The following is a 16022-nucleotide window of genomic DNA, read 5'->3' as shown; positions in this document are numbered from 1 at the left end:
TGCATATTGAAACAAAGAAAGAAGCTGTTGTAGAGGAATCCAAGACATATTGGATGTTTTCTATACCCTGGAAGGAGAACAATTTGGTTTCCTTCAGTCCTATGCTTGCCTGGGGACTGCCAGAGTGGGAGACAACAGGCTGTATCTGTTGTTGTCTCAGAAAAACATGTGACAACAATTTGGAGTAGATATACAAAATATATAGAAATGTCATCTCATAGGATATCATGAACCACTGCAAACACCAAGTTTGCAAAACCTGATTACCTTTTTTCTGAATGTCATTATATCCTGTCTTACCTTCACTTTCACCAATTCATTTTCCACCCTTCACACCAACTTTATGTTTTCTTGCACACTGCAGTTCCTCCTCATCAAACAAGTTAATGATCTGTTTTATTGAGGGGCCATTTCTGGCCTCTATTGCAATTAGAAAACTTGTTCAAGTGGATGACTTCATGCTCAATCACCAACATGCTCCAGCAAAGCTCTGCTGTCCTCTTGAATTGTTTCTCTCGTATCTGGCTTCTGAATAGAATATGTTTTACTTCTATTCATTTTACAACTTTTAGTCAGCAATATTTATAGTGGCAGTGGGCTTCAAGTTGCTTTCGGGTGTTCTTTTTTTTAATGAAGACTTATAGTTCTCATGGTTCGACTACAGCAGTTCTTCTCTGCCAGTGTTCTTTCATATATATGAGTGAGTGTTATGCCCTACTCCAAACACTGCAAAAAACTCTCTTGCTCAAACTGGAATTTTAACCTGTTTTACCAGTGCCTTGAAAGCTTAGGTTCTTCATAAAACGATCCTTCCTAGCAGTGAAGACCTGAATAAGATCTTCAATATCCCTGATTTCAAAAAATAAACATTCTTGTCTGCAATTTCCCAGTTGAAGAAACTTAAACTAATTAAATCCAGCTTCTCTGAACTCTCAGAGTAGAAGGAAAATTACTAATGGGCTTATCTTCATCATTGCTCTGTGCAAGAAATCCATCAGCTTGCAGCTTCTACTACATTCTTAATCACTGTTTAAATGAATGCAGAATCCAGAAAGTTTCTGTTACTTTTTGGGTAAACATTTTCACATCTGTCAAGGAATGATCATTTTGCCTGTCTAGGTGTCCCCAGAGGCAACCTTGCAGCCTTCAGCTTGCCAGTGAGAATTACAAAGCAGTTTTGCCTTTCCCTAACTATCTAACTACAAAAAAATTATTTGAAAGTTTTTCTTTTTCATTAGCAGTTATGCCAGCAGTTAAGGCAGTGAAGAGCAGGCGTGCCAGCTGGGAACTAATAAATCTACATTTCTAAACACAATATTTGCAAGTTTCACCATGGGTCCAGAAAAAGCCAGGTGCTTTCAGCTTAATAGTGGGGTTTGAGGAAGGCACAGCCCATGGCATCTCCCATGAAGTGCACGGCATCTGGCAGGAGTCAAACACAGAATTAGGAAGAAATGTTAAAGCCTTAAAAAATTTTCAACCTATCAACACTCTCCGCTTTTAAACTGTTACAATTTGAACTTTGGCCACGAAAAAATACTCCATTCACAAATGATTGCAATTGCATTTCTCTCACTTGCAGCCTTGTAACTGCACCTGGGACCCAACAGTCAATGTCTCCTCTCACGTGTGGGTCAGCACTGAGTTAACAGCTCTGCCTGTGATGGAAGAGCCACAACAGGCTGTCAGCTCTGGCAGCACCAATAGAGCATAACCAGAGCTACTTGGGGAGAAAAATGGTTATAAACATACCCTTGTGCCATTTCATAGTATTTCTTTTTATTTTACCTTTGTTACATTTTAATCAGAGCTCCCAGAATATTCAAACAGTGTCTGAAGAAAAAAAAAAGGAAAAAAAGAAAAAAAAGGTATATTCTTTGACACATAGAAACCACTGGCTTCCAAAAGTAATGGGGTCATGCACAAACTGTCCATTGCCAGGTTGATTTGGCTGGGGTCAATGCTCCTACCTTTATTAGTGCCATTTGCTGCCCTTATTACAGTCTGCCATCCAGTGAAACAAAAATACAGCATGGAGCATGGAGAAAGAATGAGACAGAAGAATGAAAGGAACAAAGGCAGTATGAGAGCAGCCTTTCAAAATCTAAAGAGGGGCTGTAAGAAAGAAGGGGACAGACTCTTTAACTGGGTATTTTGTGATACGACAAAGGGAAATTGTTTCAAACTAAAAGAGAGGAGATTTAGATCAGATACAAGGAAGAAGTTTTTTACAATAAGGGTGGGGAGGCAGTGGAATGGGTTGCCCAGAGAGGTGGTGGATGCCCTGATCCTGGAGATATTCAAGGTCAGGCTGAATGGGGCTCTGAGCACCTAATGGAGCTGTAGGTGTTCCAGTTCGTGATGTAGATGACCTTTAAAATTCCCTTCCAACTGAAACGATTCTATAATTCTATGATTCTGTGAATATGATCACTGTTTCAGAGAGCTAGGATCAGGGTGGCTTAGCAACACACCTGCACCATACAGTTAGAACAAGCACACCAATCATGCTTTCTGCATCTGGATTGATATTTGCTCAAAGCACTGCCACAGCTTCATGCCCCTGTGTCATCTCTCTTGGATTAAAGCTCTGAAGAGTCACAATTTTAGCTCTTTGGGAACAAAGGAGTAGAAGAAAAAAAATCTCTACTCAGTGACATTCTTGCAAAAAACATTTTTTTGTTAATTTATTGGGTCTATAAATACCTTCTCTTCTTCAAACATTAATTTGAGCCCATCCATTGGCACTCCATAACCCCACCTCCAAACCTGACTGTGGCTAGCTGTGCCTGCAGTGAACAGCCCTGTTTGCATTTGATGTCTTCTGAGATCAGCAAGTAGCTTTACTGATTATTTTGTGTGTGTGTGTGTGTGTGTGTGTGTGTGTGTGTGTGTGTAAACAGGAAGCTGAGAAGCAGTTTATGTAATTGAAAAACAGTTAAAATAATCCATGGATTATTGTGACACTGTTTTGACAGTCACCGTTCAATAGACTCTGACAGTTTAAAATCCTCCATTTAAGTGATCTCCTCATGCAATTAGCCATTAGTGACAGAACACTCAAACAGATTCTTAATGTGCTGCAACAGCAGCTCACTCACTAGGAGAAACTATTTTGGATATTTCTCCTTCACTGCACTAGGAAAAAACAAATCACTTTTCTTTCAGCAGAAGACATATGTCAGTGTCCCAGCGATGAGTTTTTCACACTGAGGAAGGCACAGCAGGAGTAAAACCTTGTTTTCTGCACTTCTTCCTCCATGGCTGAACTAGTCAGGTGTTCTCTCCAAATAAAATCTAGTCTAAATCCTTTGATTTTGATAACTCCCAGTTGTCCAGCACAGCACACTGATTGCCCTTTTGTTCGTTTGCTGCTTGTTTGGTTTGTTTTCTTTTGCTTGTTTGATTTTTTTTTCAAGGTGTTAAAAAAACAATTGAAGAATCTTGTCCTCAGGGGTAGGTAGACTTTGATAAAGTCTAACTACAGCTATTTTTTTTTTATTATTATTAGAAATTTCTAACTTCATGTTATCCTTTAAATTCAGATTCTATAATTACTTTGTAGCTTAGTACAGTCTTTTGGATGCCAGTGTAAGAAAGGATTTGAGATCTTCCTGATTAAGCTTTTTCATCCCGCTGCAATCGCCAAAGGACAAATAGGAAGAATCTAACAAAAAAAAAAAAAAAAAAAAGGAGCCCCAAATCCATTCTATTTGTAAAAGATTTCCTTTAACTTTCACAGGCCATGTACTTCAGCATTTTGGCACTGTTTAGGAGAGAAAGTCAAGCTCAATTGCATAACTTTAAACTTATTATTCTGTTGTTAAATATGTTGCTGTCTCTAGTCTTCTCTCTTTTTTGGAGAGACCTCAAAAGTGGTCTTAATAATATGTTGAAAACAAACAAACAAACAAACAAAAACAACCCACAAAAGCTTATTAAAGAAATTCTTTTGGTCTGGCTATCCAAATATGAAGTTAAAAGAACAGTATCTTGCCCTTGTAAGTAGAATTTGAATGTCATCGTGCTCTTTCTAAAGGCAACTACAGACATGGTGTTGTTCAGAGGGCTGTATCAGGAGTTCCTAAAGATGGTGATTTTCAAGTAACTCCTTAGGCATCCTGGTGATTTTTGAATTTGCTTTATGTTACTGTTCTCTACTGCTTGAAAAATTCAGGTCAATTCCAGTTTTCAAATGTTTGTTCAGTATCCTGATTGCATTCACGATCTTTGAGATAAATAGGATGTTGAGCCAGTTTTCCTAGGACTTGAAAGAGTTCTTGTCATATCTGCTTTCTGACCTTCCGAATGATTAACCAGACCCAAAAGTTCAGAGTATCATCTCAGATAGCTCTTTTAGACAACCTTAAGCAATCTGTGAAGGCAGAGGTAGAAAAGGACCTGTGTATTGCAGGCTTTTACTGCTCTTTGCCACCTCCAATAGGTTTTCTCAAAGGTGGCAGTATTTCAGATACAGAGATGATCATAAAATTGATCAGGGCTGTAATTATGTCTGTGACCATTGGAATATCCTTGAAAGATTAGTTCAGTATCTTTTTAATTCATTTCTTCAGGTTGAAAGTGGAACCAGTGGGGTGCTTCGCATATCATGAAGTCAGAAAGCTCATATACATCATGTCAGCAAATGTCTATGTACAGATGTAAATGACCTTCATGAGAGTACTTTGCTGATCTGAAATCAAAAGACATTGTGATAATTGTCTTGTCTGACTAACACAAATCAGTTTGGAAAATTTCATTATAGGTATATTAACATGGCAGCAAACTGTACTATTTCTTCTGTAGAAATCATCCCTGCATGCATATTGCAGAGATTGATGACTATTGTTAAGAGCACGCACAACATGCAGGTTGATAAGAACAGGGGTAAAAAAATAAGATCATTCCTACAAATTTTTAATATTTTCCTTTCCTTGTTTTCCATGTAGTTCCAGAAGCACTTGGTAATCTAGATGTTGAAAGTTCAGTTAAAACTAAGACAGTGGAGAGAAATTATCCATGCCAAGTTAGCTAGTTAGAATATATACTTTTATTAGTTTGGAAATAAGTGGTGCTATGCTTTAAAAAGTCTGAAGCGATATACAAATAATTAAAATGATACCTGCTTCACCTGCTGCTTCCAGAGGGCATAGGGCCGCAGCAGACGTCATTGACTCTAAACCCAGTAACACCAGAATTCCTATTTTACATTATCTAAAGGGTCATTTAAATGACACAGTCCTGGCTATTATCAGACTTTAATTTGAAAAAAGGTAGTACAGTGTCCTGGACCATGACTGTTATACTTTGCGCCTGGCATGAATTTATTATACTTTGATTTATGTATACTAAAGAATTTCAGATGAGCAAAAATTAAACATCTCAAAGATAAAACTTTAAATTCCAGATGTAGCACTTTATGGGATCTTTGCCAGCAGTTCATCCCACAAATGGGTGTGCTGACACCTGCAAGATCATATACCTTCAACCACAGACACATTAATATACTGATGTCTTGGACTCACTTGCAAAATCAGGCTTACACACTACACCCACAGAGTTCATACTGGACAGGAAGAAGCACAGCACAAGGAGTTCACTACTGAGGAAGTCCTTTGCTGCTTTAAATAAATGATCTAGCCTTTATCCAGGTTATCCTCACACTCTTTTGCATTTGAAAATATTCCTCTGGAATATCTGGCTATTATAAAGGTTGGATTTTCTCTTCTTTTTCTCCTCTTCCAAAATCATATGTGTAATACTTTTTTTTAACCCTGTGTAACTGAAATCACCATTGAGTTAGTGGCTAAATACTGAACACTGCTCCTTTTGCACTGGTATCACTGGTAGAAGGGAATTTATATTTGGTATAAAGAACTATGTTTGTGTGCTGTTGCTCTCATTTGACAAGATAAACCAATTATAATAACAATATACAGTATACAACAATATAATATATCTATAAACAATAACACAATTAACCAGATGTGTTAAAACTGAGCAGTTCTGCAGTTCTATAAGGGCTTTGGTAGGGGGATTTATTCAGCATGATGGAGGTAAGGTGGTCAAAGCTTTGTTTCACACTGCTACCATCATTTCATTTTATGCATCAAGCTATACATATTGCATGAAACAATCTTTTGCCTTGCTAGATACTTCCATTGAAAGCCTCTTTGTGTTTTTTGTGTTACAAGTAATTATTTCAGCAGAAGATTGTAAAAGATTTTTCACTTACTCAAATTGTCTTTGTTAATATTGGGATGATGGAAAGAGAAAAGATTTCTGTTTGCTTTCTAAACTATTCAGCTACCTCATTCTTGTGGTAATTTCTCTCCTTTCTTTGACATAAAACATTTGAAAAAGATTCTTTCCAAGGAGAGAAGAGGACTGAGGAGTATGCTGTGTTTTGGAATTGCCTATTAATTTAGTGAGGAGAAAATAACTAAGCCACAAAGAAATCTTTGTTTTCTTTATTATTCACAATTCTGTGGGACTAAGGTACATGTGATTTTAAAAAAAGATGATCTTTTTTTCTTTTAAGGTCAGAAGGAAAGTTACTTGTTGAAAAAGGGTAAGTTTTATTACGTGAAGTCAACAGAACATCACAAATCTACCTATCTGTGTAGAATTTAAGAAATATTAATATCAGCTTTAGTTAAGCCAAAATTAAATTGATTTCAGTGGAAGCCAAGTTAGGCACAAAAAAAAAAAAAGTGATTACAGACTTCACTTGTTAGAAATAAGGGACTTGCTCAAAACTGACAGAATTCACCAGAGAAGCTTCCTGATTCTGCTTTTAAGTGCCGAGATCCTTTTTTTATAAGAGCCATGATTTGGTCAGAGGGTATGGCCAAACTCTGTCTTCAGTGAAAAGTGTCTAATGCAATTTCTGTGTCCCAACAGTGTCTTTCTTTCAATGCTATAATGGAGGAGCTTGGCATTTCACTCAAGCATCAGAAGAAGTTAAAGAAAAGGTCAAGAACTAAGGCAAAGTCTTCATTCACAAGTATCCTTACTTGCCACCAGAGAAGGACACTGAGGAAAGAAACCATAGCGTGAAACAGGAGAGATCCTGGGAAGAAATATCAGGAAGAAAAACAGAACAAAAACTTTGCTGCCTACAAGTTGATTGTGGTGGGATTTCTGAAATACAGACATTTACGTTGTTCTTCAGAAATTCTCTGTGGTTTCTTTTTTTAATCTAGAGGTACAACAGTTTAAATGCTCACATAGACTGATGTACTGCTACTAATCATCCGGGAAGTGTCTCATTATTTCTTTTGAGATGGATTTGTATGCTCACCTGGTTTGCATCTCTCTTCCCCTCCCCATGCATTGCTGTATGTGCTTTCTAAATAAATAAATAAACAAGAGACAGAGATCTTTTTTTCCAATACTCTGGAAGTGATATCTATTTTGTTTTTCTTTTGAAGAAAAGATTTCAGTCCTGCTAAGTACAGTTGTTTAGAAACTGGTGTCCAGATAACCAAAATAAGCATCTGTACAATTAACAAACAACGACTACAAAAATATATAAAATACTGAGGCATCAAAGAACGAGTTATTCTTACTTTTCTCTGAAGGTTCTTATCTGTGACTACCTTGGCTTTCCTTATCTTCTCTCTTTCTTATTTATTTTAAAATGAGATAATATAGAAATGCTGTGGCTCCAGGTGCTAGATGTTCAAAAGGAAAATCTGAAAATTACAAATGCGATGATCAGTGAACAAACGAAGACAACACTGACAACATTACAGTGCCACATCCTCTAGCTTCTAATCCCCAAAAAATTATTCTCAAAATGAACCTCAAAATGAAAATCACCTAGAAAATAGAGAAAAGAATATTCAATTTATAACAAGCCTTGACCAGAAAAGTAACATCTGACAGAGATGTAGCCAATGCTCTAGATGGGGAGCAGTACCTTGCTGTCCTACACAGTCGGTTAGACATGGGTTCAAGACAATCTCAGCACTATGACCACTCCTAGACTTAATGCAAGACTGAAAAAAGGGAACCAGAGAACTAAGCTACCAACTGCATTTCTGGACAGTGCATGGAGCTGGGTCAGACTAAATCGTGTCAACAATATTTGCTTTAGACTTTGCTTTCAGCAAAGTATCAGGTTTTATTGTCCTTCTTATATTCACCCAGGGACTTATTGCTTACCACTGATTACCTCTGCCTTATATCCATGTCCATTTTCTGTGCAAAGGAGACAGTACTTGTGGAATTTGTTGTGTGAAGAAATCTCTCCTCCATCATTTCCTCACAGCACCACTCTGTGCAGCCCCTACTGACTGGCTGGGTGAATCTGAAAAAGAATGACATTACTTACAAAAGCCTTGCTTGAGAAGTGATATGTTTCTATATTATTATAGGCAAGAAGACACCTCAGTTCACTTAGCCTTTCCACGAGAATTGCGTTTCCTAAAATGCATGACATTATCACTCATTTGCCCTACGCTTTCTAAAATTACTCCATATCTTTCTCAAAACAGGATGCCCCAAACTAGATATGCTCTACCATTTGAAGTTTCACTCATGAGGTGGGCAAAAGAACTGCTTTATGTGTCTGAAAAGCAGTACCATTGCTTGTACACTTTGTGATGAGGTCTGCCTTCATGTGACTGGGGTAAAGCAAGTGAGCCCTCGGTGTACAGGCAATGATGATTTCAGAGTACAGAATGATTTTTTTTTTTTTTTAAATAGACTGATTCTCAAGTATATCAGTTTGTTCAGATCAGTTTGTCCTCAGCCATGCTTTTTGCCTTAACCAGCTTGCTAGTACTTGCAAATTTAGCAAACACACCCACTGAAGACAGAGTATAAAGGAGAGCCAGCTGCCCTATAAATCCCTCCATTTTGGTAGTGGAGCTCTGGGAGTTAATAGGATAGTTCCACATTTTCAGCCACCACACCAAATATGTCATTTGTCCCATCATCCTACTTGTTTATGAAAATATCACATAGGATTGGATCAAAAAACTTATTAAAACTGAGATGGAGGAGCTTTCCCCTCACCCGCAGGACTCACTAAGCTGTTAAAGAAGAAAATTCATCAAATTAACAAGACCTGGGTTTGACAGATTCATATTAACTCTTGCTCATTTCCAACAATTACTTATGAAGCAGTTAGTTTATACCAGTGTGTCCAGGCACCAACAGTTAAGCTATCTAGCTCAAAACTTCCTAGATTCTCATTTTTCTCCCTTTAAGACATAAATTATGATTGCTGTTTTCCAGCATTTCCTACTTATCCTCTATGAGTTTGTCTCCGAGAGCTCAGAGCAGCCAGCCTGTAGGAAAGCAAAAATAGTCTTTTACAGTGACTACAGTAGAAAGCTCCAATCAGTGCTTGCTTTTGGGAAGCTTAGCGTGTTGCCTACTCCAGTAACATGCTGAGTTGATGAGTAGTAATTAAGAAAAAACAGCCCCTGGCCCTCAGTGCTCACATAGGATCTCATAATACCGTACCTTCGTCTTTCTGAAAGTAATTTATTTTATTTATGTCATCATCAAATTACAAACAGGCCTTTCAGACCACCATCATGATTGAAAAGCAAGTTATTATTTTCCAGTCTGAGAAACTCTATCACTCTGCCAACCACAGCCTTCAGCTAAGATATTTTTAAATGAATAGGTTCAAAGTGATAAAAGATTTATAATCAGGTTCTCTTTTTTTTCTCTCTTTTTTTCTTTTCTTTTTTTTTTCCAAAGAATGACTCTTCTACTCTTCTGTGGCTTAGACCTTGAGGCTGAGTTCCATTTTCTTAGGTATCCATTAATGTTTTCCTGAAACTAGGAGGTAGTGTTTTGTTTACTGCTTTTTACAGCTTTCCCATTAGTGGTCCACCCCTTAAAAAAAAAGGGCTCAGGGAAAAAAGAAACTGTTTTTACTGTCTGCATAGAAATATGTGGAGAAACAATAAATAGAGCATACTTGGATCTTTTTTTTTTTCTTTTTAGTAGCTTGAAAGACTCACAGCATATTAGAACGTCTCTGTGTTAATCTCAGATGGCACCTTACCAAACTACACTTACTGCAAAGAAGCTAACCAGCCTGCCATGATTTCAGAAAGCAACACATCACTATGTGTGGCTGTGTTCTTCTTTGCCATCTGCAGGAATGAAGATTCATGATGGGTCAAAAAATCCACTTCAACATAAATTTTCCCCCAAATGGGGTGGACACTAGGTGAGAACTATTTAGTGAAATGTAGTTCCCCAAAAGCTCTGAGCAGCTGCAGACCACTAACACAACCCACTGCTCTGTTTCATCTCTTGGTATTTTCATGGCAGCACTGTCTTAGCCTGTAAATTCTTTGCCAATTGGCCTCCTTTTGAGAAACTACAGGAAGAATTAACAGTAGACAGTGAAGGAGTTGAAGGGACATGCGATCTCACTGTTTGCTCCTGCCTTAGGCCAGCAGTGGCCTGGTGCCTGCTTCTGACATGTTCCTGTGCCAACACCTTGCATTGGCCATCAGCACTGTTCAGAGCACCCATGGATATGTGGGATGCCTGCATAGGGGCTTGAAACCAACCTACCTCTCACCTTGGTTCAACAGAGTATTCAGTATTCCAGCTAGTTAAAACTGCATCTAAGGAAGATGCTTTGGGATTCATCTAAATCCCACTAGTATTTCAGGATTCAGCCAAGTGCTTTTTCTGATTTGAAGCTGTGACCTTTCGTAACCTCTTCAAAACACACTCAGGTCACTGGTTAGACTGCTCATATGCCACTCACAGACAGGTCCCAGCTCCACATACCCATACGCATGCAGTCCATTCGCAGTTACACATCTCATCTTATTTCCTCTATGTACATTAGTGTGAAACAAACAAAATCTTTTTAAAAGCACCTTCACTTCTGTGTCATTGGAAACTATTTCCTTCAGTTTAGATGCTAATTGTAAATTCATGTCATGACTGAGAAAGCTGTTTTGTCTTGAGGGAAGAGGAACAAGCACAGGGCAATCTTACACATCGACATGGTAGCAAACATGATTACTGCGACCTTTTCACTGTATCCCAATAAATATTTTTTCCTGCCTTTTTTCCTGCATGGCAGCATGCAGTACAAGATAAGCCTGATTAGAGATTATCCATTAGGAAAGCAAATGTCCTCATCAGATCTTTGTCTTGGCAGCAGCAAGCATGCATCCTCATTGTTTATAAAAGAGAAATACAATATTGACTGATGCTGTTGAATGGCTTTAATGTGTTTCATTCCAGAAATGGCCGTGTTTTGATGTTGCCGCTACCAACCAACAGACTGCAGTCTTACTAAGGGCTATTAAACATCCATTAAATTCCTTGAGAAAGTGGTAAGGCAGGCTCAGTGGAAAAGAGAGAATATTGGAAATATGTAAGCAACTGTTTAAGCTGTGTGCACAGAGCCCAGGCCAACACCATGATTGATAAGCTACTGCAAAACAAATGAGGATCAGCTTATTCCCTTCTGAGCTCCTTGTCAGAGGATTGCATCTTGCGGGTCTGCTGTGAACCAGTAATCCCATGGGGCATTTATTGACTGTTGAGCTTGTCCCTTAATTGCTCTCTGTCAGGCTTGTAGGAGTCACAATTTCTGAAGGATCAGAACTGCCACTATTTAAAGATATGTCACTTACACCTGTCAAACAACTGTGATTTTATTTCAACCCCATCTACTGATAAAGATGAGCATTTTTTGTCTGTTGAATTCTGGTTCTTGTTTGCCTCTCTTAACCTCCCCCAGTTCAAGCTCTCTTATCATTAATGCAATCGTTATACAGCCATCACTGGTAAAACATGAAGCTCACCCCTGCGTTTCTAGACTTTGACAGCCCAAGAGATGAAACCCATACATTAGTCACCCATTCATGATGTACCCAGAAACCAGCAGCAGCTGATAAGAGCCTGTAAGGCAACCTTACAGATATGGTAGCCTCTAGCTCAGACAAGCTGACATCTGGGGAAAAGCTGGGTTTCCAGCTTGACTGAATAATGAAAATAGTAGATACAAAGACCTCAGATACTACCCCCCTCCCCCGCCAACTGCCTAGAAAGCCCTGGGCACCATATGAGCTCTCTCAATGCCCATGAATATTGACAAGAAAGGATGCTGACCCACAGTCTGCAGGATTGAACACATATCAGCCCTACTGAACACTGAGAGAATGGGGAAAGCACCTCATTCTCCCATCCAGCCCATAGGAGCCTTTCAGACACAGCTAGCCATCTTAAAAATTGTCTAGCCCTTTATTGCTGTCACCCTGTGGCAAGCCATCTGTGCTCAGTAAGGACTGCATGCCGTTATTCCTCCCCTCCCTTTGTGGTGGAGGAGGAATGCTCAGGAAGAGAAAGAGTATCACAAGCCGTTGGGAGCATGTGGGCAATCCTGCTCTGACAGGACAAAAAAACTCAGCATGCTGATCATTCTGCTGGGTCATTTAAAGGGCCCTTGCAACTACGCCTTCAGTGCTGAACAGACCAAGAAATACATTGGAAAGACACTACTAGAGAAGGAAAGTATCTTGAACTAGCCAGTAGAGCCATAAATTTCACGTAAGAGCTGAGAGTGCTGACACCAGCCCAGCAGGAGCATGCAGGTGCTAGATACCAAGCGCTGTGCATTAGCCTAATGAATCACAATTACAGAAACACCTGAACCAGATAACGCTGTGCTCATCCTTTCTGAAATGCATACAAGCATAAAGCAGCTTGTAACGCTCCCTCGACTCCCCAGTGGTTTCAAATAAGGTGCTGTTTGAAAGCAGTTAGGTTTGCTTCAGAAAGATCCACGTCACTTTATTGAGCACACATCTTTAGCCAAGATTTTCTTTCAACTCTGGGTTCCACACAGCACCACCCTAAATCAAACCCTATCTCCAAGACACTGCCCAAACTCTCCTTGAACTCCAGCACTGAGGGTCGTGCCCACAGCCCTGTGCAGCCCGTTCCACGCCCATCGCCCTCTGGTGCAGACCCTTTCCCTGACCACCAGCTGCCCCTCCCCTGACACAGCTCCATGCCGTTCCCTCGGGCCCTGTCGCTGTCACACAGAGCAGAGCTCAGCGCTGCCCCTCCGCTCCCTGTGAAGAGCTGCAGCCGCCATCAGGCCTCCCCTCAACTCCGCTGCTCTGGGCTGGACATACGGAAGGGCTTCGGCTGCTCCTCATACTTCTTGCCCTCTAGATGTCCGCAATTCATTTCTGCTTCCCCAAGCAATCACCAATTCCTTTCCTCCTAGGAGAACAGAGCTGGCCTAGCCTACGATTGTGTTTATGTGCCTATAGCTCCTACCCACCAAGAGGGAGATGTCACAGGGCACCATATTGCAACAAGTGACACTCCCAATGCTATCTGTCCTGGTGTCTCTGGGAAGGGCAGAACCCATAAAGGCAGGGCAAGCACATAGGAAATCGTAGAGGAGTCTCTCTCCCTGCTTCACCTCCCAGCCAGACCAGGGTAGTTGTGCCTATCTCTGTGCAGCCTGTGTCCTTGGGGCACAACCTGAGCTGACAGACAAGGGTGACATGTTCAGCACAGAGGGATGAGGACCGGGTTGGCTCTATTAGTTTCCTGTATTTTGGAGCAGTGCACTGCCAGAATTTGCAGGCAGGCAATACCTGGGAGGCTGCCATGACAGCCCTGTGTCTGTACCACCTCCATCCTCAAGGGCAAATGCTATGGAAACAGGGATTTTGCTATTTAATAGTCCCAAAATACTTACAGCAGGGAGGTCTCTTCACCGTGACTACCATAAGGAGAATTACTAAGGATGGATAAAGTGCTAAAAGCTGGGATGTTACTGATTGCAGAGTAAAGTGATGGGGTACATTTACAATGTTACTGGGTCTGCTCTCCTCTTGCAGATGACCTCCAGACTAGTGAGCTGTTATTCAGATTGATGAACAGTTTAAATAACAGTTATTCATTACCTGACGCTTTTACATATCCTTTGCATTCTGCTCACAACTGAATCATACACCTTCTCCTTATAATACATACAGTCAAGGAGACTCTATAAGAGACCTAGATTTTCTTTTTCCAGTTGGGTTTTTTATAAAATAAAGCTGTCACATGGGTGTGGGGTTTTTTTGTTTGTTTGGTTGATTTTTTGAGGTTTTGGTACTTACTTGTCTGAAAAACCTGTACATTCAGCAAAAGCTACCCATGGTTTCTGAAAACTGTGAGAAAAAAGCAACCCTTCAGCAAAGATTTTCAAGCGATTTGATTAGGAAATCCCAAAAGCAAACAGAGGTTTTCCTCCTAGAGCTGCCTACAGTCTCTTTCTGGAAGCAGCAAGGCTAAGAAAAAAATCTGATCCCAAAAAACAGTGAGGCAGGACCAAATGAGAGCACTGTGGATGATATTTCAACCTTGCAGAGGGGTGAACCAAACTAGAACAACCAGAGGGAGAAAAAACATATCACAGGGAAATGGATTGCTGTTTGTTGCAGGATGACAATGGAGATGACAAAGATGTTGAAAGCTTTGTTCTAGCAAGCCAGTAGTGTGTGCTTTCATTCCCAAGCAATGACAGTGGGAAATTTTTAGTGAATTCTCCACAGATGGGGTTGAAACTTCCTCCCACAGGATTTTACTCATGCACAAAACACCAGACTGCTGAAAATACAGACTAGAGAAATTACTCTCATGTCCAGAGCACTCCAGCTGCACCTATGAATCGTTAGCTCTTCTTGTTGGTATAAAGGAAAAGATGTCTTAGTTTTAGTGTGTGAGCACAGAAGGTAATCTAATAAATGTCTCTTTTCAGTGAGTCAAGTATGAGCTATGTTATCTGGAGAATTTGGATGCCCGAAGAGACAGTTAGATCCTAGCAGAATATTAAAAAGAGTTGCTTATATCAAGATATTTTCTGTTTACCCCAAAAGTAAACAGTGAATAGTACCCTCTTATAATAGTGTGATTTAACTTAACTCTAATTCCTTACCTATCACATCTCTGGAAACAAAAACATGCAAGTTTACATTTAAAGCAGCCTGTTAAAGGTAACCCTAATACATTTCCTATGAAGGTCATTGCTGTTCCACAATCCCTATTTTCATTTTTAATCACATTTATTCTGTGAAGAAATTGAATTTTATATAAATACGATTGTCCCCAAAAGAATACTGATATTTCCTTTTCATTTGATAGTAATCAAATATTCAGGTTTCACATGGATGTGCTGGGATAAGCAGGGGGCTGAACTCTTCCCTGACACTTGGAAAGAGATGCAGAAATGTTTGAAAAAATAGTTATAGTATGATTTGTAAAGTTCCTGCATCTGCAAAAACTAAATATCATGTCTATATTGAATCAAACTGGCAAGCTAATTTAATGGTGCCTATTCAAGTGTGTACCATATTTCAACAATTATTTTTTAAATTATAGCATTTGCAAGTGCCACTAGGGGAGACCAGTGTAACCTTTAATGTCTGGGACAGATTTCCAGCAGGCAGCTCCAAAAATTGTGGGGAACCTTAGGTTCTTTGTGGCCACTTCCTTGCTGAGAAACTGTTGCCCCACACCTAATTAAATGATAAGGCCAAACAGAAGGAATTTTTCTCCTTGCTAGAGACAGCACTGAATCTTGTTCCCTTCAAAGAAATCAGTGTCTCTTGAGAAGGCACAGCCTTAAATGCTCAGCGGAAGACAAACAGGTTTTTGCCTAACAAGCGAACAGCAAGAAATACTGCTGTCACAGTTACCTTAAGCTTCAGTCACCCTTCTGCAGGTCAGCACGTTTACAGTTTCTTAATTGCTAGTGCAGTAGTTTTTCATGGGCTACCAGCTCTAAATGAAAATGGAGGCTTTACATCGGAAGGAATGATGTCTTTAGCAGTTAATCTCTCTAATCACAGGGTTTCCTAACTGCTAATCTAGCATTTTGTTATCCAACAGGGATTTACCCGGTTTCATTCAATCAGATTGTATGTCAGATTAACGGCTTGTTCAGAGGGCAGAGGCTGGGTATCAGTGTCTCGTGGGGCAGGGCAAGAGGATGTGGAGGACATCTGCACTGTGCAAAT

The 16022-nt window shown here is 39.8% G+C and overlaps 1 protein-coding gene across 1 annotated transcript in view; it reads left to right on the top strand.

Annotated features, from left to right (window-relative positions):
- The window catches only part of GRIK1 (glutamate ionotropic receptor kainate type subunit 1), an 81491-nt gene extending 74109 nt beyond the window's left edge, over window positions 1–7382 (top strand). Inside the window, exon 17 of the mRNA XM_031555901.1 lies at window positions 6904–7382. Coding sequence (XP_031411761.1) covers window positions 6904–7059 — 156 coding nt within the window. The 3' untranslated portion in view covers window positions 7060–7382. The remainder of the gene's footprint in view (window positions 1–6903) is intronic.
- The last annotated feature ends 8640 nt before the right edge of the window (window positions 7383–16022 follow it).

Source organism: Meleagris gallopavo, chromosome 1, assembly GCF_000146605.3.
Source record: "Meleagris gallopavo isolate NT-WF06-2002-E0010 breed Aviagen turkey brand Nicholas breeding stock chromosome 1, Turkey_5.1, whole genome shotgun sequence".
In the NCBI taxonomy this organism is placed as follows: Eukaryota; Metazoa; Chordata; class Aves; order Galliformes; family Phasianidae; genus Meleagris; species Meleagris gallopavo.
This window is presented reverse-complemented; position numbering and strand designations above follow the sequence as displayed.